Below are 22405 nucleotides of genomic sequence, written 5' to 3' on the forward strand. Positions count from 1 at the left end.
CAGGTTAAGATTTGGTGGATGCTGCTGCCCCCAACTCAACACCCTTCCTGGTTCTGTTCTTCCCTGCCCCATTGTCTCCCCATTCTGCCCACCCCTGCCCTGTTTCACACCCTCAACGCCGCCCTCCTACCCCCCTGCACCAACTTATTGGCACCAAAGGGTTTTCCTGTCCACTCTCTGTTTGCCGTTGCGCAATAGCTGGAAAGTGTGTTACACCACCAGAAACAGGTTTCGGAGACATGACACCACATTAAGACTGGGCTGCCCAGTTGTGTAAACTTTCTCTATGAAACTGGTTTGGGTTTGTTTTCAGAAGTTTCATTTCACATGAAGCAAACCTTTATTTATTTAAAAAACACGGTTGCCAATGACCTCATTTTCCAAAACAAGTACATTCTCCAAACTCCATCTTGGTTCTAAAGTTGTCATTCCGGAGTGACAAAAATAATTTCACTATGGCGGAAGTGAGGCACTGCAGAGCTGCTGTTGTCAAGATGGCATATCAGGCAGCATTCTGGAGGTCATACTAATGTCTCCTGATTAGCTGGTTCTTGCTGTTCAACTCAGGTCTCAGAATAATGAAGTAGCATTTGGGGGAAAAGATACAACTCAGTAACCCAGCACCAGAAGCCAAGATGGAGAAGATCTCCACAGCCACCATGAATTTCCCCTTGGTGCTCAGGTATGATGGAACAAAAGACAGCCACACACTGCAAAAGACCAGCATGCTGAAAGTGATGAACTTGGCTTCATTGAAACTGTCTGGCAACTTCCTGGCTAGGAAAGCAACAGAGAAACTGAGAGCAGCCAGAAATCCCAGGTAGCCCAGAACACAATAAAACATGGTGACTGAGCCTTCATTGCATTCCAGTATCATTTCTTCAGCTAATGAATGCATGTTCAAAACTGGGAATGGAGGAGCAGTGCACAGCCACACAGCACAAATGCTAACTTGAATCAGGGAGCAGGAAAGGACAATGGAGTTGGCCAGTCCTTTCCCCACCCATTTTCTCATCCTGGATCCAGGCTTGGTGGCCATGAAAGCCAGAACCACAGTGACAGTTTTAGCCAAAACACAAGAAACAGCCACTGAGAAAATGACACCAAAGGCAGTTTGACATAAATAGCAGGTTATGCTGTGCGGCTGGCCAAGAAATAGCAATGTACTGAGAAAGCAGAGCAATAGAGAGACCAGCAAAGTGTAAGTCAGGTCTCGATTATTAGCTATGACAATGGGAGTGTTTTTATTCCTGATGAAAATCCCCAGCACCAAAGCTGTGATCAGAGCAAAGGACAAAGTCAAGAACACTAATGCCATCCCCAAAGGTTCTGTGAAAGAGAGGAATACTATCACCTTGGGAAGGCATCGGTCTCTCTTCCTGTTTGGAAATTGGTCTTCTGGACACTTGAAACACTCATCCATGTCTGAAAACCAGAAAAAAAGACTGTGAGAATCCCTCAGTCACTTGCAATGAGTAAACTTCCTTTAGTTTGCTGCAGGAATGGACCCCAGAGGTATTGTGACATATTTAGATGGACTTGAAATGCTGTTTGCAGTATATTAGATTGTACTGGTCAATTATCTATTGGTATATTAATTAGTCCTGAACACTAATATCAACTTAAAGAGAGCTAAGTAGAACACAAGAATGGAAGAGCATAAGAAGAGCCCTGCTGGATCAGGCCAAAGGCCTACTTAGTCCAGCTTCCTGTATCGAACAATGGCACACCAAATTCCTCGGAAACCACACAAAACAACATCAGTTTTATGAGGTGTTTAAGACTTATTATATTTATCTTCTATTTATATGCCAAGTCCCCCAGCATAATCCAACTAAGGGCTAAATCCTATCCAATTTTCTAGGCCAATGCAGCCACAATGCAGCCTCGAGGTAAGGAAACAAAAATTCCCTTACCTGGAGCCGGCCTATATCACTGCCTCCCCAATGCAGGATGCAGCCCACATCCCATTGGTATGGCTGCATTGGTGCTGGATATTTGAATAGGATTGGACCCTAATTTCCCTACATCTTTTCTCGCCTTCTCTTCCCTCTTTGTCTTTGCGCCTTGTGCTTTTATGGCCCGTTACAAAGCCAGGCAAAAAGAAAAGGCACTCAGGAAAGCAGGTCAGGGTGATGGGGGCTCGAGTTCTGGTCTGGCCCCTGGACCACGCAGGTCTGCCAGAAAACATAAAGGTGCATTGATGGCTGCATCTCTTCCCCCTAAGCAGGTTGCCGCCTCAGCTGGTGCACTGGTCACTGCCGAGGAAGGTGACCCACAGGATGACAGCTCCCCTGAGTTTGAGGCAGTCAGCCCACTTAAGGAACCATGACTGTGGGCCTATAGAGGCAGCGGGGGGGGGGGCAAAGTGAGCCAGAGTTTGACTTTGACCAGAACCTGGAACCGGTTTGCGATGAGAGGGAGGGCCACATCTGGCCTTCTGGCCGGGCTGTCCCAGAGCAACCCTGGTCCCCATGGGGGCCCCCTACTTTCTGGCATGGTCCTAGCTATCCACAGTACCCTTGGGCATTAGGCTGGGCATATCCATACACCAAGGCTAGACCCAAGGAGGGAGAGCCTCTCCGCCTTATTTGCAGTACCCAGCTGTGCGTGAGCCCGATTTTGAACATCAGGATGGGGATTGGGGGGTTGATTCTCTTGGCCTGGTAGAGGAGAAGGAAAAGCCTAAGATTTCATATGGCACTATAGCCATCCCTCTGGGTTCGCACCTTGCCTTGGCAGTTAAGGAGAAGATATGGCGAGGTGACTTGATAGACATGTTTAGCCTGCTACACATTGAGCCAGAGCCTACCCCCAAAGTGGTTGACCCCATGCGAGATGTTGAGACCATTAGGCAAAGAAAAATTGATAAAAATTGAACTAATTGGCTCAATGGTTTCATCATATTTTCCAGGGTCACTGTCCAGATGTACCCTAAGAAGGCAGGGAAACTCTTTAAATACCTGGACATTGTTCATCGCGCTTTTCGTGACCATGCTGGGGTGGCTTGGATGGCCTATGACCATCAGTTCCGCATCAGGGCTTTGCATGACCCAGCTCTCAATTGGACTGTACCCCAGTGGAACTCTGGGTGCAGTTGGTTCATCCTGCCAGGGTCACACTGGGTGATAGGGCAGACAGTGGGCATTTAATTGCGCGTAACAGAATGGTGCGGCATAAAGCACCAGGTGGTGCGCAGTGGGTTCATAACCATCGCACATGCTTCGAATTAAGCGCCACAGGGAAATGTAGCAGGCAGGGCTGCCCCTATTCCCATGGCTGTGACATGTGCGGAGCTAAACACCCAATCGTGAAATGCCCCAGGCTCAGTGGTCCCCGGTCAGGTTTGCGACCTTTTACCCAGGGTGGGAGAAAGTTCAGCAGCAGAGCCCCATCAGGTGTTAATAAGGGGCCCAACACCGATTAAGATTTTGGCCTTAGGCTACTGGCTGGAATTTAGATTTAGGATTCCTGCGCCGTCTCCGGCCAGCCACATGTTCACTCATAACCTCCAGTCAGTTAGAGACATAGAGGATGTTAAGGTGCCCAACCAGCCTTTGCAATTCTTTTAATGTTAACTTACGGAACCCCAGGGCACTAGTTAACATCCCAGTCAATTTGTCCAATTTTTCCTGGGCAGGTGTAAAATAGCCAAGGAAGTGGAGGCAGACAGAGTAGTTGGACCATTTGCTGTGCCTCCTTTAAGTAACCTGCAGGTGTCACCTTTGGGACTGGTACCCAAGAAAGTCCTGGGTCAATTCAGGCTGATTCACCACCTGTCTTTCCCAGAAGGTGCTTCTGTAAATGACAAGGATACCCATCCACCTGTGTTCAGTCAGCTACACTTCCTTAAATGAGGCTGTTACTCATCTTAGGAGGTGTGGCCCCTGGGCTTTGATGGCCAAGGCAGATATTGAATCTGCGTTCAGACTTCTGCCCGTGCAACCTCAAGATTTTTGCCAGTTGGGTTTTCATTTTGAAGGGGGTTATTACGTGGACCGGGTGCTACTGATGGGATGTTCAATTTCCTGTTCGGTTTTTGAGACATGTAGTTCATTTTTGGAATGGACTGTATGCTTTAGAACGGGGCTACAATCCACTGCCCACTATCTCGATGATTTCCTTTTTATGGGGCCCCCATTGTCTGATGACTGTGCTCGACTTCTGGGTGATTTCACTGCTCTGTGTGGGCAACTCGGCGTCCCTCTGGCGCATGACAAGACAGAGGGCCTGGTCAATAAGCTCACCTTTTATGTATCGAGTTAGACTCGGTGGCACAGACCAGTCGCCTGCCCAGGGAAAAATTGGACAAATTGACTGGGATGTTAACTAGTGCCCTGGGGTCCCGTAAGTAAACGTTAAAAGAATTGCAAAGTCTGGTTTGGCACCTTAATTTCACCTGTAAGGTCATTGCCCCTGGTAGGGCTTTTGTCAGGCGACTATGCGATGCTATGGTCGGGCTTAGTCGCCTGTCCCACAGACTTCGGGTGTCATCGGGTATAAGGGAAGATTTGAAACTCTGGCTGGAAGTCTTGAAGGACTTCAACGGGATCTCATTTTGGAGAGATTCACAGTTAATTGAAGCTGAACTCCAGGTTCACTCGGATGCTGCAGGAGGTATGGGATTTGGAGTATTTTTTAGAGGGCATTGGTGTGCAGCTCCTTGGCCACAGGTTTGGGTTCAGGAAGGGATCACCAGGGATTTGACCTTTTTAGAACCCTTTCCAATTGTTGTGGCCGTCCATTTATGGGCGAGGGAGTTTGCCAACTCTTCTGTTCGCTTTTGGTGGGACAATCAGGCCGTGGTCCACATAATTAACATGCAGACCTCCAAGTCCCCCCAGATTATGAATTTGGTTAGAGTCTTTGTTAAGCAGTGCCTTGCTATCAGCACTGTTTTCTCAGCCAGACATGTCCCTGGGATTGAAAATAGCATAGCCTATGCTCTTTCTTGATTCCAGGAGGAGCGTTTCCTGCAGCTAGCCCCTGAGGCAAGGCAGTATCCCAAGCCCATGCCCCAATGACTGTGGGATCTTGGTACGATGAGGCCCAGGAAGCCATCTGGGCATCATTGGCTTCATCTACCAGAGCCAGCTACTTGAGTAAGATCCGTGAGTTTTGTGATTTCTATAGGTTAATTTCAGTGCCAGTTCAGGGCCCATTCTCACCACATACTCTTATGCAGTTCCTTCTGGGACTACGTGATAGGGGAATATCCTGCAAGTCTGTATCTATTTATCTTGCTGCCATTTCTTTTCAATCCAGGGCCTGGGGAATTCAGGACTTCACCAAAGAGTTCAGGGTGCAGAAAAAGGTAGCAGGGCTAAAAAGGCCATTCCCAGCAGGTCCAGATAAGCGCCAACCTATTACACTTACTATTTTGCATGGGCTGTTTCTGCCATGGAACAGTTTTCCTTGTTGGCTCCTCCAGGAGCGGGCCCACTATTTTGACATTTGAATCGTTCCCCCCTCATGATTTATCAGTTTTGGGCCATTTGAAGAGGGCATTGGCTCACTTGGGTTTGAGGCCAGAACTATTCAGGCCTCATTCGTTTAGAATTGGGGCTGCATCAGCAGCGGCTCACATTGATTTTTCACCCCAGGACATCAAGTGCATTGGCAGATGGCACTCTGGTGCATTTAAATACTATGTTCATTAACACTAGGCCTGTTGGTATAGGCCAGGGGTCGGCAACCTTAAACACTCAAAGAGCCATTTGGACCCATTTTCCAGAGGAAAAAAAACCTCAGGAGCCACAAAACCCTTTTGACACCTAAAATGAAGATAACACTGCATATATAGGTTTTTTTTTGTTTTTTTTTACCTTTATGCTCTTATAGGTCCCATTTTTATAAAGTAGCCCCCTCTTGTAGCTTTTAGTTAGTTTTGTCATACATTCTTGTCCTGTGTTTTCAGACGCCTGGTCCTCTATGGTGTTTTGCCTGATTCCAAGGCCATTCTCTGCCTGGAGAATTATGCCCACTTTAAGCAAATTAGCTCCCCTTTCCCCCAACAAATGACCCTGGTTCTGCCCTGCAGTCCTGCTGGACCCCACCTCCAGGGTAGCTCCCCTGTTCAACCTGCAGAGGTCCTCTCTCCTGCCAGCAGCCTCCCACCACTACAGCAGACCCTGGATCGTCAGCAGGTCTTGGGCACAGCAACCGCACTTCAAACTCCAGTGTCTCTAGCAGTCCCTTAATCACAAAGTCAGTCAGAGTATTCAGGGCAGAGTCCAAAGTCAATAAGCCAAGTCACAGTCCAAGGTCAGATTCCAAAGTCAGTCAAATCAGTCAGAGTATCCAAGTCAAAGTACAAAGTCAATAAGCCAGGTCAGATTCCAAAGTCAAGATGCACTCCTTCTACAACCCACAAACACTTCCTGCCTCAGGTGCTCTTATATCCCTGAGGGCCCTATTGCCTTCAAGTGGCTGCAGCTGTGCAGCACACTCTGCTGGATGCCCAGGCTTACCCTTAAAGGGGCCACTGCTGACACCACATCTACCTCCTCACCAGATCTTCCTCGATTCCAATACAAGTGGGGGGGGGGAGCAGATCTCTATACAGACCAGTGCAAAAACAGGGAGAAGGTGCAGGGGAGGGAAGATCTCCATAAAGATATCACAGCAAGACCATTGCAAAACCCCTTGCACACAGAACCAACAGAAGGAAGTTGGGGGGGGGGCAGATCTCCATACATACCAGTGCAAAAACAGGGGGAAAGGTAAGTCAGCCCCAGTAGCGTCAATGCGGCTTCATCTCAGGGATGCATGGACAGGAGTGCAGCCTGCGAGTGGCTCCTCTCCCTGTCTACTCAGAAGTCAACCCCAGTAGAGTCAACGGGACTCACTCCCAGGGGAGTATATATACACTGCATATATAGTTTGTGCTCCCCTCTTATAGGTCACAGTTATATAATACACTTCCCTCTTCTAGGTCCCACTAAAAATCAGGTCCAGACCCACAGCTGGAGAACAACTGTTTTAGATTGTGCACAGGTGAACTGCTTGTGAAGGATACTGTCATTCTTTACTGTCATTTACTTCTGTACTTCTGTAAATGCCTTTCCACACAATATTACCTCTGAACAAGACCACTTAGTACTACTTAACACTGTTCACAAAGGTGCCCCTGAACAAACAAGCTAAGAGTTCAAAACTGCATAAAATAAAAGGCATACTAACAGTGATTACTTCCCAACAATGAAATATGCTTTGATGCTACATATACAGTATGTTACACATACAGTATACAAACATATACAGAATACCATCTGGTGCAGGGGTCTACAGACCCCTTTCAAGTTTCCAAGTGAAGGAAATGGAGCAGTGAGCGTGTGAGTGAGTGACGGGGGAATGCTGAGTGGGCAGCTTGAAGGCTGTAATCCTGGGCACCCATTCCTGCGAGCAAGCACAATGGGACTTACTTTTGAGGAAACCCGCACAGGAGAACTGAGCAGCTGCACAGGAAATGGGGGGGCAGAGAGGGCAAGTAAGGGATGGGGGAATGCTGACTGGGGACCTTGAAGGCTGTAATCCTGGGCACACGTTCCTGGGAGCAAGCACAATGGGACTTACTTTTGAGGAGACACGCACAGGAGGACTGAGCAGCTGCACTCAATTGCTTGCTTTTGCGCTGCGGCTCGGGCAGGAGGGAACGGGCGGTGTGGGTTCTTTGGGCAGGAGCTGCTCCACCAGCCCGTTCGCGTCCTCTCCTATGGGGCGCAGCCGCAGGATGCGTGGCAGCTGCACTAGTGCGCTCAGGCTGGTGAGGGGCAGGTGCGTTGAGGGAGGGGTGAGCCCCTCCCTCCCACGGGTTGGCCCCACATGGAGCCGCAGCAGAAGGCTGAAAGAGCCGCTTGTGGCTCCAGAATGGCAGGTTGCCAATCCCAGGTATAGGCCGTGACTCCCTGGGTGAGCATGGGGTGGGTAGTTATTTTGCTGTTGTATTTTAACTGTGAGCTATTCTAAGTGGGTTTTAAGTGAGTTCGCCTCACAATGTGCTTTTCTTTCAACAGGTCCGCGAGGAGGTGCCCAGCCAGGGTCCTGATATGCGGACATTCCATAGTTTTTTGGGCCAAGAAACACGCCATGTCATCCAGTTTTGGCTCGCAGTTGGAGCTGGGTGATGTTGCACACATTGAGTGGCTGACCAAGAGGGGTATGTGTTGGGGTCAGTTTTTCCCAGCCTTTCTGGATTTTATTGCACTCAACACCCTGCCCCAGGTAATCGTTGTCCACTTAGGCGAGAATGACTTGGGCCAGAGGACGTCTATGTTCTTGAGGTTCCAGGCCCACAGGGATTTTACAATGCTCGTTAATCAGTTCCCTGGGATTACTATCCTGTGGTCTGATATGTTGCCTAGGAGGGTTTGGAGGTGGGCACGCAGCATTAGAAGAATAGATGTTGCCCACAAAAGAGTTAATGCTTACCTGGGCAGGGTCGTCATGGAACTCAGGGGAGTGGCTATCCATCATCCTGGAATTTGTTTTGGGCAACCTGCTCTTTACCATGGTGTTGGAGTGCATCTTTCCCCTGTGGGTTATGGCCTCTTTTTAACAGACTTGCAACAGGGCTTGAGAACCTTTTAGAGTGCAGGGAAGGCCAAGTGCTAGGCTGACCTTCCCTTGTGGCGGTAGAAGTGCGGGGTGGGTAGGCAGAAGACCTTCTCGGTGTCCAATCTAAGTCAGCAATGGACATGGGGTGAACAAGAACTGCTCCCATGATGCCTGACCGGCTCAAGGAGGCAGCCTGGCTAGCCCCTTGTCCAAACTTGGAGGCCTTGCAGGGGTGACCTGAAGGCATAGCAGTTCGGCTGACTTACCCTCTTCTGGTGACGTTGAGAGGCGGGCTTAATAACAATTGAGTAACGTCTGGAGTCGGGTGGACAGCCTTCGAGACTGGAGTACGTAGACGGCTAGGGCCGTGTTCCCCGCCTAGAACCCCGCACTTGGGTTGGGTTTGTTTAACCCCTTTTGTTGCCCTGTTGCAATGTTTGGTATTTTAATAAAAGTGGCCAATTTTAATTCCATACCTGTTGTCGGCTGTATTTATTTGGGGAGTGCATGGTAATGCAATATTCCCCTTTCCTGTTTAAGAACTTCTGCTTTACTCTCCTCCCCTTTTGTCTGTACATAGTGTGGACTTGTGTTGAGGGGAGTCAGGGGAGGCTCCCTGCCCCCCCCAGTTGTAGTCCATGGAAGAGAGCTGGAACCTCGCCCATGACTGCCTGCAGAAATCAGAACTCATGATGAATCGGAAAGTGGGTGCAGCTCTTTCACATGGACTATGGTAGGGGCACGTGCGCCTCTCCTCACTGCATGTCTCTGATAGACAGCAATTGCTTAGACTTTGGTGAATGGCAAAGCAACATTACTTTCTTTATATCGATTCCCTGTCCCTCTTATTAAATGATCCCCACAATACAACTTTGTTTGGTGCCCCTTTCACCCTCACCTTCCTCATCCTTCCCTGCTGAAACATTGAGCTGTGTCATTGGCCACTACACAGGCTGCCAGCACACAAGATGGTGTTCTCCCGTGTGTACCAGTTAACATGTGTGGAGGCACACCTGGTAACAGACTTCATTAGCTTCAGGTGAGAGGACAGAGGCAAAGAAGCTTTCTTCCTTGATTCCTAAATCAGTGCCTCCAGTGCAGTGAATCCTCAGGCTCCCAGGGGGAGTAACAGCCCAATCTCGAAGGGGGCACCACCACCAAGTGCAGTGGCACCAAAGCAGCTCTTTTATCCTGCAGCACTATGGCAGCTGCTGGAGGTCTCCTTGCAGAGGAATTTCATCCCCTTCCCCCTGGAAATCCCCAAGCCCTGCAATGGGGCTTCTCAAGTATGTGCCAGCCATTTTGCCAGTGCAGACTTGAGAGTCTCTCCTCCTCCAACTCCGGAATGCCACCCTCTTCCCACCTTCCCCAGACTCCTGTGCCAGCCTGACTCGGCAGGCACAAACCTACTATTTCACTGGTGCAGCAGGGATGGATTTGTCCACTGGAGGTTGACACACACCCATGCGACATCCTCCTGACTCCCGCAGTGATACAAAAGTGCCTTTTTGTATACAGCACTCTGGCAACACCTCTGGGCCGACGCGAAGGACTTGTGTCAGCCCAGGAGTGCTCCTGGATTGCCCTCTAGGTTTCTTCAGGCACCTGGCTGCTGGTGTAAAGGGGCCCCTCCTGCTTGCCTTCAGAACCGGAAGGTTTTTGCAGTCGTGACTGGCTCTGAAGGTAAGGAGGAGAGGCCACTTTATACCAGTGGCCAGGAGCCTGCAGAAACTTAGTGTTTTGTGCCCGCCCCCCCCCAGAATACAAGTGATTTTCAGTCTTGTATTCAACTAACAGGTGACTCATCTTCATACTCACTTCCTCATATTACTGCACCCTCATCCCTATACTTTTGGAGTTGAACTTTGGCAGCATAAGGAAACTAATGAAAGGTATCATACAGAAGGCTCCTCCAAGCTCTGCCCTGGGGCCGAATCTGAGGTAACCTTCTGCTCCGTGAGTGAATCTTACCATTCCACCTCCACGCTGCTTGTCTTCCATGTAGATCTGGGCACCAGGATGCTCTGGGCAGTCACATATGCCCAGACATCTTACTGCACAGTCTTCTGGGACACCAGGCAACAGACATGACTTTCCAGAGCATCCCAGTGCCCAGATCTACTCAGAGGATGAGCCGTGCAGAGACGGAACTGGAAGGTGGGATCCAAAGGGGGATCGTGTTTTTGTTACACAGTGGTTGCAAATTTGGGGACCGCTGATAGAGTGTATAACACATAATGATGGCAGTTCCCTCTCCTACCCTTCTGCTCAGAAATCTTCCCATCTGGACAAGGAACACAATCATAGCAACAAAAGGGTTTCCCTTCTTTCTTTTTTCTGCTGTAACCTGGGAGGCAGTTGTCATTACATATAGCGAGGGGCAGCACCTATCCATAAACAAAGGAGAACATGTTAGGCTTTGGTATTTGTGTTTCAAGAAATCAGAACGATATAACAATGAAATCTTCCATGTATTCTTCTTGGCAAGTTCTCTGCAAGGACAGTGATTGAGAATCTCACGGCTGCAATTTCAGATCAGCAAAATAAGCAACAGGATGGGCTACCACATTGAATAAGGGTGTCGCAGTAACTGAATATTACTGATCAATCTCAAGCCATCTGCATCTGTTAACCAGGCATGACACAGGCTTAGGACGCAATCCTACCCGACTTTCCAGCACTGACATAAGTGCAATGCAGCTCCGAGTTATGGAAACAAACATTCCCATACCTTGAGAAGGCCTCTGTTACTGCCCCCAACTGCAGGATGCTGCCCATGGCCAATTAGCACAGCTATGTCAGAGCTGGAAAGTTGGGTAGGATTTGGGCCTCAGTGACACAGTGCTAAGCAAATCTTAGCTGACATATAAGGCTATAGAGTTCCATCTTGTTCTTAAGCAGTATTCTTACTTCAGAGAAAGCATAGAGTACTGCCCATGTTTCAGTTGTCTGGTGTATGACATGCAGTTTGTGTCCAAAGAAGGGGGGTCAGTATGTTTTATCCACCCTGATGATTTGAACAGAATGGTCAAACTTTTGACACACCCCCTGTGTGTCACCTGGTGCACCCCCGGTACCTCCCTAGTGATGCCACTAATTGGTCCTGAGTGGCTGGCCCTGCCATGAAGGGCAAAAGTTGAACAGATGACATGTAGCCCATACATTGTTCTTATTTTCAAGTCACAGAAACTGAAATCCATTCATCATAAATGTACTCATCAAAACAGTACTAGACAGGGTTCTGATCGTATCCATATGTTGACCACACTGGAACCAAAGTTGGAGAGGACACAATTAGGTTTGTTGCAGGATAGCGTAATACCACAGTCATAGTGTATCTCTGAGGTTACCTTCAAAACACTTCTGGTACCAGTTCAAGAACTGCCTGTACCGCTCAGGTGGACCACTTTAGCTGGGTGGTACTACAGAGACGCAATGCTGCCAAGAAATTGTTGTTCTACACTGCAAGACAGTAGCAGAGGCTTGATGATGAACCCTTGTATATGTTTGCTCAGCCTCACATTGAATTTTTGACAACTTGCATTCAAACCATCCCTACTCCTGCCTTGCTCTCCTGTGCTTCCTTGTTCCCAATATTCTGGAAACCAAAGGAATTACACTTAGTCAGAAAGGGAATTCAGCCCATGTCCATCACGTAAGGCATCTTCATATCCCAGTGGTATTGGGAAGGCAAGATTTGAATGCATAAATGATGTAAGGCATTAAAAGAGTTTGAATTGGCAACAACAGCAACAAAAAGTGTGGGTGAGCTTGTAACGTAGAACACTTTCCCATCTAGCTATGCATTTTAGAACCTATGAATGGAACCGACCTGATTAAATGTGCTGTGCCACGTAATGGCTTCTTGATTAATGCTAAACTCTTGGCCTGACAAAGCCTGTGGATCCATCCTTCCAACCTTGATTTTCAGGAAGGTTTGGTTGGGGAAGGTAATCCAGTTTATAAGATCAAATCCAGCTGCTGATTCCCCACCTTCATCAAAAGACACCATGTCACCAGCACTGTTGTTAAATGAGATGCTCCCCAGAACAGTATTAACCTAGAATGCAAGAAGGAAAGGCAGCCTTTACAAACATTTCGATTTGGGGCTCTGGTGGGGAGGTTGTTTGGTTTTGTTCAGGGCCAAATCCTAGCCTCTCCAAGTGCTGGAGCTGAGCTCCAGTGCCAGCGCTAGGTGTTGCAAGTGTACTGTAAGGCACGTCGATGGCAGCCAGGGAGGAGGGGCCACAGCTTGGCGAGGTGGCATTGTGGGTTTTTGGGGTGGGGGGAGGCATTCAGTGGCGAGGAGCTTCTCAGACATGAGAAGCTGAATTGTGAGGCCTGGGGACAAAAGCCCCCTTCCCCCAAGGAGACCTCTGGCTGCTTCCAAGCACCACGGGGCACAACATTTGCCATTGGCGCCACTGTTCCTCCAAATGCTGGGAAGCTCAGGATTGGGCTGCCCATCCTTTCATTTAAAAGACAATATACATGTTCTTTTAATCAGGCTACTCACTGTCAATACAAGTTATGGCAAGTAAGAATCAGAGTCACATGCAGAGCGTGGAGGTAGAGTTGCAAATGAAAAGGGAAGTTGAATGCGCTGAGCATGCAGTATGGTGGTGACTGCTTAAAGTGTTTACATGTTTAGCAGCTGGAAAAGCAACTGCTTGAGATACTGTGTACACCACACTTGAATTCCATAATTCCATGAAGGATGAAAGGATATACTCGTAGATCTAAAATAAATGAATATTATGTACCAGAAATCGTTGCAGATTTGGGAATGTCAGTATACTTTTTTCCAAAATTGGTCTGGGTCTCAATGAGTATGTCTTCTGCAAGGCATGCGCAATGGCATGGACCGCATTGTAGATGCTGTAGCTCTGGCCAGTCATGCTCATCTCAAAAAGAGTTCCAGGGAGGCTCTCCAGCTTCTCTTGCCCAGTGCAAGTCTCACTGCTCTCCTCCTCATTAGAATCAGAAAACAAGCAGTCAAATGCCTGCTCCCAGAAGATCCTGAGAAAACCATCTCTTTTCTGTAACGTAGGATCTGAATGAAGGATCTGAAGGTATTCTGGAAAGCCCTGGACATCCCTGGAGTGAATGGCAAAAGATAAGGCACCATGGAAGACTTGTATGTCAAATGCTCTTTGCAAGACTCCAGATGAGAAATCCCACTGGGCTGTCATAATCCAGACTTTACCTATAGAAGAACTGGTTATATCTTCTAACATCGTATAATAATATATTATCCATTTCAAAGCCTCTGTGGTGTGACGCTTTGCATTTACAATGTATACGTTGACTTGGGATTTGGCTAGTGAAATGATCTGAGCCACAAAGGGATTCTGTACATCAATGCTCTCCATGGATTGTGCGATCTCTATGAGTCCCGATAAGGCTCGCAGTTTTTCACTCAAAGCGGTACAAATGCCATGTTTGGAAAGCAATGGTATCAAGGTTTGAACAAACGTTTCTCCATTCTCATCATTTGTTGCAATGAGGCCAACCCACGTCCATTGAAAATGTAACAGGAGCTTTACAATTCCTTTGTACTGATGTGTTTCATTGGGGACCATTCGGTAGAAGGAAGGGAGTTCCTTTTTTATATTTTTTGCAGGATCTAATATAGAATAGGCAATCTAAACAAAAATAAATGGCTTAAATGTAAATGAGGTGGAAAGCCACGATTACTGTAATAAATAAGGGTTTGCACCTGCAGAGATGGAACTCAGTGCTAGATAATGCAGTGGTTGATTTCTTTCTGCTTTTGCACTAAAGGAATAAGATACAATTTAATGATAAATAAAGTTAGCTCTTTCATTACCAATTTCATTCTAATTGATGCTCATTTAGCACTTTGTTTGAGACAGTCATGGAGTATCTCTTTTGTTCTACCGCTTAAGGTATGTGTTCATTTCCAAGAATGATCCTGAGAATTAGTTATAAGATCAAGATTTTTTTACCTGTGGAATCCTGAGGATGCCTAAAATAGTTGCCATTTGAAGGGAGGTTTCAGAGTCAAGTCCCCCAATGGTAGCAATCAGATTCCTTTGCAGGCCACATTTGAAGTTGGCGGTCAGTTTTTCCCAGCTGGAGACAAGTGTCAGGGTGTTTGTCATAGTCATAATTGCATTTGAGTAACTGTCGTAAACTTGGAAGCCCAGGGTGACATTGGGTAAGATCTTGGGGTTCTCATTGACCTCTTTCACAGCAAATAGAAATGAGAGGATGTGTTGATAGTTCTTCGGATATATACTAAAAACACACAGACACAAAGCACCATACCTTATGAATAAGAGAGTTGTTTAATCCTTCATGAGGCATCTTTTTGCCACTGTATGCATCGTCATAGCTGCAGATGTGAATTTAGGCCAGTGGTTCCCAAACTGGTGGGTCATGACCCGCTAGTGAGGGAAGCACTTGTCCCTGCCTTTTTAAGGGGTGGGGAGGAGGGGAAGGCAGCAACACGATCCCTAGGATAGCGCTGTGCTGGGGATGGGAGGGGGTTTTAACTTACCTGAAGCCAATGCTGCAATCCTCAGGGTCTGGGGGGGGGGGGTCTGGGAAGCCCTCTGCAGGGCTCCTATAGCCTCTGTAAGTGGGAACAAACAAAAAAAATGGGCATTTCCAGTTATCACAATGAAACAGGAAGTAATGAATAAAGTGACCCTTTATCTCAAACCTTTGTCTGGAGTGCTCATTTCGGAGGTGCATGGGTAAGAGCTCCCAGTCAGCTCCTCTGACACTCAGTGTTCAGAGAAGCACTGTCTCAGAAAAGCATGGGTGCAGGGAGAGAGACTGCAGATGGTAACAACAAGAAGAGGCAAGAATAGAATCTCTCCACTCATTACTGAACCTAAAGGGAAAAAGCAAACCATCCCATTACAATGGGAGGTTTTTGTTTTTTTAAACAACAAAAAATGAGTGCATAGTTTCATGATAGTAGAGTCATACACCATACTTAAAGGATAGCAACTCCAAGTGACTTCAAATGCAATATAATGATATACTGCTAAAAACAGCAGCATGTAGTTGAGCATGTGTGGTTGAAAAGGACTGAGAACGAGACTGAATGAGAACTTGGCTGGGGCTGGGGAGTTCTGAAATGGTGTGGAATCTGACGTATAAGCCTTAAATGAATGAAAGGAGATGTGAATTAATCAGAATAATTAAATCAGGGGACTCAAAATAATTTTGCATGGCAGATGAAGATGAGGAAAACAAATGGGGAAAAGGAGAAAGAAAGGAAGATTCCAAGTAGCCAATGGAAAAAGAAATATTTATACTTTTTTTTTTTAACCAAAAGTGATTATAAGACACATTCATTGTGGATAAGATCTAGTGTCATTGAGGGAAATTAGTATTTCCTTACAAAAAGTCATGTATCAGCTTGGTTTCCGGGTGTTCATTGAAAAATATTTCATCCGTTACAAAGCCAAACTGAGTAGCAATGGCTCCAATGATCACATCCCCTCTCTGATTGCACTTGTGTGGGAACTGGAAAGGATCAGTCACACTGCAGATCACGGTTTGTGCTTTGAGATGAGTTTGAAATAAATCCAACCAAAGAGTGAGCTGAAACAAGGGAAATATCCCAGCCATCTTGCAGGAAATCAAACACAAAACATCTGCTTCTTCACTGTTAGGTTGGTTCACACACACACACCCAAATGTTTTGATAAAGGGAAAAACTGAAGCTCTGGTTGATGCAGCCCTGCCAATTCACAATCTCTAATCCCAGATATTGATGGCACAGACAAACTTTTTTAAACCTTCAGATGTGGCTATTGATTATGTTTGTGACTTTCAGAACCCATGAGGGGTTTACCAAGACAGAGGATGGAGGATGACTCATCCCCATTTGGGGTAATAACAGCTTTCAGTATAATAACTCTAAGATATTATGCAGGGCTAGACAACTTCTTCAGTGAAGGAAGGGAAGAAAATACATGTTATGACTCGTGCAGTCCAAAACCCACCCCCATGTAGTGACACCAAAATGGCATGGACCTGGGCCACTGGGTTGGGTCCAAGAAGAGGCTAGGATTTGGTGGCCACTACTGCCACTGAATCTGACCCCTTCCCAGAACCAATCCAACCTTCCCCCATCTCTGTTACCCCCCTTTCTCCTCTTCCATGCCCTATTTCACTTCCCCCAATCTGTCCCACCTCCCCTACTATCTGCTTTGGTGCATCTAGAAAGATCTTCTGATGTGTGTGGGAAGGCTCTGGCCTTGCTGTGCAACTTCACATGCTTCTGGAGTGTCTTTCATGACTGCTTTAAGGCGCTTCGCACTGGCAGAATGTTTATTTTGCCAGTGTTAGAGAAGAACCTGACAATAACGTGAAGCCCAATTCTACCTAAATTCACCCACCCCCTACCAATGCAGCTGCTCAAAAGGACTTCTCAGTCCTGTGCTAGTGATTTGCTGGTATAGGACTGAAGCATATAAAAATAACAGAAATGGAGAGGGAGAGGTAAGGGTGGATCTACTATGAAACTTAAAAAAAAAAGCTTCAGGGCCCTAATCCTGGAGGAGCCCCAGAAGTGACTTTAGTCCACATTACTTAAATATTTTGGGTCTACTGTATGAGAAGGGTTTTTTTTTTTGTTTTTTTTAATGATAATAATATTAGTGATATAGTGAAGTGTTCCTCAAACTATGGCTCTAGGTCCCACCAGTGGTGGTTCATGAAACCGACAGATCGGATGAGGCTCTGTACATCAAGGGTTAAACAAGTTGCTACTTGAGCAGGACAGCACTGTTGCCTACGCACCATTATAGACACAACCCTTGGCATTTATAAATCAGGCAGCGGCCTCTATAAAATTTGAGAACCACTGATAAGTGAAGTGGCTGCACAGCTCAAATTGATTATTTTTTTTGTAGTACATATATATTGCAGCAATCCCAAAGTCTGAGAGTAGTAGCACATATGTTGTCAAGGTAGAATGTCATGGTCAATTGTTCTGAGAAATTTGGCATAAGAAATGTTTATTCGCATCTGTGTCTTTGACATGTGAGATAATCAGTACAGCCATTTTAATCAAAATCTGAGATGTAATGGTTAATTTTTAAAAAAATGGTGGTGATCTGTTGCAGATTAAGATCACATTGAAGAAGATAACAGTGGTTACCAAGACCTCATTGCCCCATAACAATTCAAGCTTTAGGGCCCCCAAAATTTAGTTCCGCCACTGGGGAGAGGGATAGGATTCGGCCATACATTTGTGCCACTGTATGCACATTGCGCTCAAACATTTCTCCTTCCCTCATTCTGCCTTCCTCGCCATCACCCTCCCCACTCACCCGCTGCACCCCTCCTCCATTCCTCCCACCTTTGCTGCCACCATACTTTGCACCAGCAGATGTTGGCTGGGTCACCAGCCTGCCTATCCGGCCATACCAAGACACCAGTGATTATGCCAGTGGCCTCACTGTACTGGCCTGCAGCATTGGAGCACACGATAATCTTATGCAACTTTCAGTGGAATCCAGGAACTTCCTTCTAGATCAGCCATTTTCAACCTTCTGCATCTTAGGGCACACTGACAAGGCACTAAAATTGCCAAGGCACACCACTGGGTTTTTGACAACTGACAAGGCACACCATGCTGCTGGTGGGGGGGGGGGGTCACATCTCTCACTGGCCCTACTAATAAATGATCTTCCCCAAAATTCATGTGGCACACCAATGTGCCATGGCACAGTGGTTGAAAATGGCTATTCTAGATCCTGCCAGCTTCACTAGTGGAATGCACATTACTCCCTCATGCAATCACCATGATTTAGACACATAAATGGGCCATTTTATTTACATATGCATACATAAAGATAGAAAAAAAATAACCTGCATAGAGAAATATCTTGAATCTTCCATCCCCTGAAGTGTGGGCAGTTAACATACGGGTGGTGGCAGTCGATCATGTATTCACCAGGACAAGTTTTCCTCCAATTCATATATTCTGTCAAGGATAATCTGTGCTTCTTGGCCTTTCCTACTTCAGAAACCTGGTGACATTGCACTAGCAGCAGTGCTCAATCACTCCTTTTTTGCCTTCCCCAGTATCCAAGAAAGTTAAGATGGGGATGTTGCATTAACTCCTTTCTCATTACCCTAGCAGCATTGAGAAAGGGCTGGCCAGGAATTGTTCCCCTTTTCCGTTTAGAGCCATTGGGGAGGGTAGACCAGGACTTTCCAAATCTCGACCCAGGGTCCATATTCAGGGTTTGGGGAAATTCCTTCATTCCATGAGCAGAGCTTACAGTTCCACCTCAAAACTGCATTCATTCCCAGTAGCTCTGGGCACTAGTCACATCTGCCCAGAAATCTCATTGCACAGCCTTCTGGGACATTGGGCAACAGACATGACTGCCCAGAGTGTTCCAGTGCCCAGATCTAATGAGAAAGCACTTGGCACAGAGGTAAAGAGTAAGCTTCAGTCCGAACGGGGACTGCTCTTTTGGTGTACAGTGGTTGCACTTTGGCAACCACTGGGGTAGAGAAATGGCAGTTTGATGTCTCTTTTAGTGTTCAGTGGCCAAATATGGAAGATGTCAGTAAGAAATATCCCAAACACTTAGAGCCTTGCTAATTTCTCCTTAGATGGTCCCTGTTGTTCAGCTCAGGTCTCATGATAATGATACAGCATTTGGGGGAAAAGATACAACTCAGTAACCCAGCACTAGAAGCCAAGATAGAGAAGATCTCCACAGCCACCATGGATTTCCCCTTGGTGCTCAGATAAGATTGAGCAAAAGATAGCCACATACTGCAAAAGACCAACATACTGAAAGTGATGAACTTGGCTTCATTGAAACTGTCTGGCAACTTCCTGGCTAGGAAAGCAACAGAGAAACTGATAGAAGCCAGAAATCCCAGGTAACCCAAGACACAATAAAACATAGTGGCTGAGCCCTCACTGCATTCCACAAAGATTTCCTCAATTAAAGAGTGCATGTCCAAATTTGGAAATGGAGGAGCAGTGCTTAGCCACTCAGCACAAATAACGGTCTGAATCAAGGAGCAACCAAGAAGAATACAGTTGGTCAGCCTTTTCCCCACCCATTTTCTCAACCTGCTCCCTGGCTTGGTAGCCATGAAAGCCAGAACCACAGTGATGGTTTTAGCCAAGACACAAGAGACTGCCACTGAGAAAATGATACCAAAGGCAGTTTGACATCAATAGCAGGTTATTCTGTGTGGTTGGCCAATAAATAGCAGTGAGCAGAGAATGCCCAGCAAAAGAGAGACCAGCAGAGTGTAAGTGAGGTCTTGATAATTGGCTATGAAAATGGGGGTGTTTTTATTCTTGATGAAAATCCAGAGCACCAAAGCTGTGATCAGAGCGAAGGACAAAGTCAAGAACACTAATGCCAACCCGAAAGGTTCTGTGAAAGAGAGGAATTCTATCTCCTTGGGAAGGCATCGGTCTCTCTTCCTGTTTGGAAATTGGTCTTCTGGACACTTGAAACACTCATCCATGTCTGAAAACCAGAAAAAAAAGACTGTGAGAATTCCTCAGTCACTCTGAATGGATAAAATCATTCATTTTGCTGCATAAATGCTTCCCTAACAAAGATATTGTGGCATAATTAAACTTACATTCTAGGTTTACAGTTCATTAGTTTACAGTATATTAGTTTGGGTTGGTCTATTTTTATTTTACTTCCTAGTACCGAACTTCATATCAGCTCAAAGACAGCTAAACAGACATTCACTACAAGTGTTAAGAGATCATGTATGGAGAGTTGAGCTGGCACCCAGCCAGCGCTGGAATCCTGGGAGGTCCGGGGTGGGGGGTGTTGGGGAGAGCTCTGCAGGGCTCCCCAAGCCTCTGTAAGTCTGTAAAAAAGAACAAAAAGAACATCATGAAAATAACAATTGCCTGATTTCCCCCCCCTATTTTTCAGACTTGCAGAGGCTTGGGGAGCCCTTTAGAAGGGCTTATACTGCTTATGTAGTGTTGTGTGCCATCCCCCAAAGCAACAGAACTGAACTTTGCATTGATTGTTAAAAAAAAAAAAATCCAGGTTCGAAACTGCAGAAAAGCATTTGTAGTTTTAAGAACCATCCAAAACAAATGCAGCACCAATATAAAGCAGCATAAACAGCTTACCACAGTACAACACCCTGCTTCCATTGCTGCCAAACAACTTTTTATATTGTTCACTGCCATTTTGAGGGCCACTCCTGGGTTTAAAGTTAAGGAGCCTGTTCAGAAGAGTCTACAACGGAGCTCCGACAAATGTCAACAAAGCAGCCTGCTTGGAAGCTGCCTACAGTCACTCAAAGTGTTCCTCGGATGCTTCACAGACCCTCTGCAGGCACTTTTAAATCTCCTCCAAGCTTCTCCTGGCTGGTGAGACATGCCTGAACAGTGCTGACCCCTGAGAGACTTGCAGATAAGACAAGGAGACAATCTTTGCTTGATTTATTGGTAGAAATTTCTTGCCTTATAGGCGAGTATCTACAGTAGATACGGTTTGCTCTGTGAACCAATTTATGAAATTTATTTGTTGAAAATGGGCTAGAAGTCATCATCATCATCTTCATCATCATCATCATCATCATCACCTGAGGGCCCAGAGTGCAGTGGTGGACCACCCTAGCCTTACCTGGAACTCTCGGAACCTCCCATGACTCCAGGATGCATTGGGGAAGTGCCTGGGGCATTTTCCCCATAGAATGTATGGGAGGTCTGCCACTGACAGAATGAGAAATGGTGGAACAACACCTGTTGGTGATGGTGACATACTTGTTATAGAGATGGCAATGAAGCCATTTTGTTCATGGAGTCATTTTGTAACCTATATACGGTTTGATCCATTAACCAGTTTATGACCTTTTTTGTGGGAAAGTGGTCTAGAACTTTTGTCATCTTTTCAGAGGTTCCAGTGCGATAAATGGCAGGACAGGATGCTGCTTGTCATGGCGACATATTCATCATAGAGATGGCACTGCTATTCTGTCCTTAATTCTCCCTCTACTTTCTGGTAAAAGGCAAGTATTGTGTAACTAATTGTGTAACTGAAGTTGCACTTAGTATAAAACAAGCTTGGATTTATTTAAAATATGTTTATGCCAGTGACTTCATTTCCAAAATGTGCACACTGTCTCCAAACTCCAGCTTGATTCCTAAGCTGTCATTCCCAAGAGTCAGTCACAACTTTGTCCCAGGTAGGGTTAGAAATGTTTCTCTTTTATCAAGGTCCTCCTAATATAGGGTCATTGATCAAAGCAGAAAGTTGTGGGTTCCTCCACATCATCCATTTCTCTCTCCAGTTCTACTTGCCCAAAGGCATCCATTTGCAACTATTTTTCTGATTTGAAACCGTAAGGCCCAGTTAGGATTGGGCTGTTAAATTATGGTTTATTAATTATGGTTGTGCTTTTCGCTTTCATGGGTATCGTTTCCTAGTATTTCTATTTTTTTCTAGTCATGTTTCTGTGAGGCCAATCCTGACCTCTGCACACCGGCCCTACATTCAGCACCGAGTCAGTGCCAGGTCAGTACTGGTGCCGGCCCAGTGCAGTCCACGCTGAGCCCAGCACCAGCTGGAAGCCTGCCACATGCTGCCCAGAGCAAGTGAAGAACTCTGGTGGCAGAGAAGTTAGTTGGGCCAGGGGAGACATTCTGGGGCAAGGGGATGACGGGGCAGGGGGAGGGAACAGGGAGAGAATGGGGCTATGCTCTGCCAGATCCTGAACACCATGTTGGGCCTTCCGGCCCATCACAGAAATAGCAGGCACAGACTTGAGTAGCCCCATTACGGGGACTGTGCCTTTACCAGGGGAAAAGGAACAAATGTTCTCTTCCATTGAGAAGACTCTGGTGGCT

At 46.5% G+C, this 22405-nt stretch overlaps 1 protein-coding gene across 1 annotated transcript; it reads right to left on the reverse strand.

Moving 5' to 3' along the window:
* Nucleotides 1-526: 526 nt before the first annotated feature.
* On the reverse strand, nt 527-12568 carry LOC136653304 (vomeronasal type-2 receptor 26-like). The gene is made up of 3 exons (XM_066630215.1): nt 12476-12568; nt 10817-10943; nt 527-1425 (listed from the first exon to the last, which is right to left on the reverse strand). The coding sequence occupies exons 1-3, from the start codon at nt 12566-12568 to the stop codon at nt 527-529; spliced, it is 1119 nt and encodes a 372-aa protein (XP_066486312.1).
* Nucleotides 12569-22405: the final 9837 nt, after the last annotated feature.

The sequence above is a fragment of the Tiliqua scincoides genome, chromosome 5, assembly GCF_035046505.1.
Source record: "Tiliqua scincoides isolate rTilSci1 chromosome 5, rTilSci1.hap2, whole genome shotgun sequence".
NCBI classification, from domain to species: domain Eukaryota; kingdom Metazoa; phylum Chordata; class Lepidosauria; order Squamata; family Scincidae; genus Tiliqua; species Tiliqua scincoides.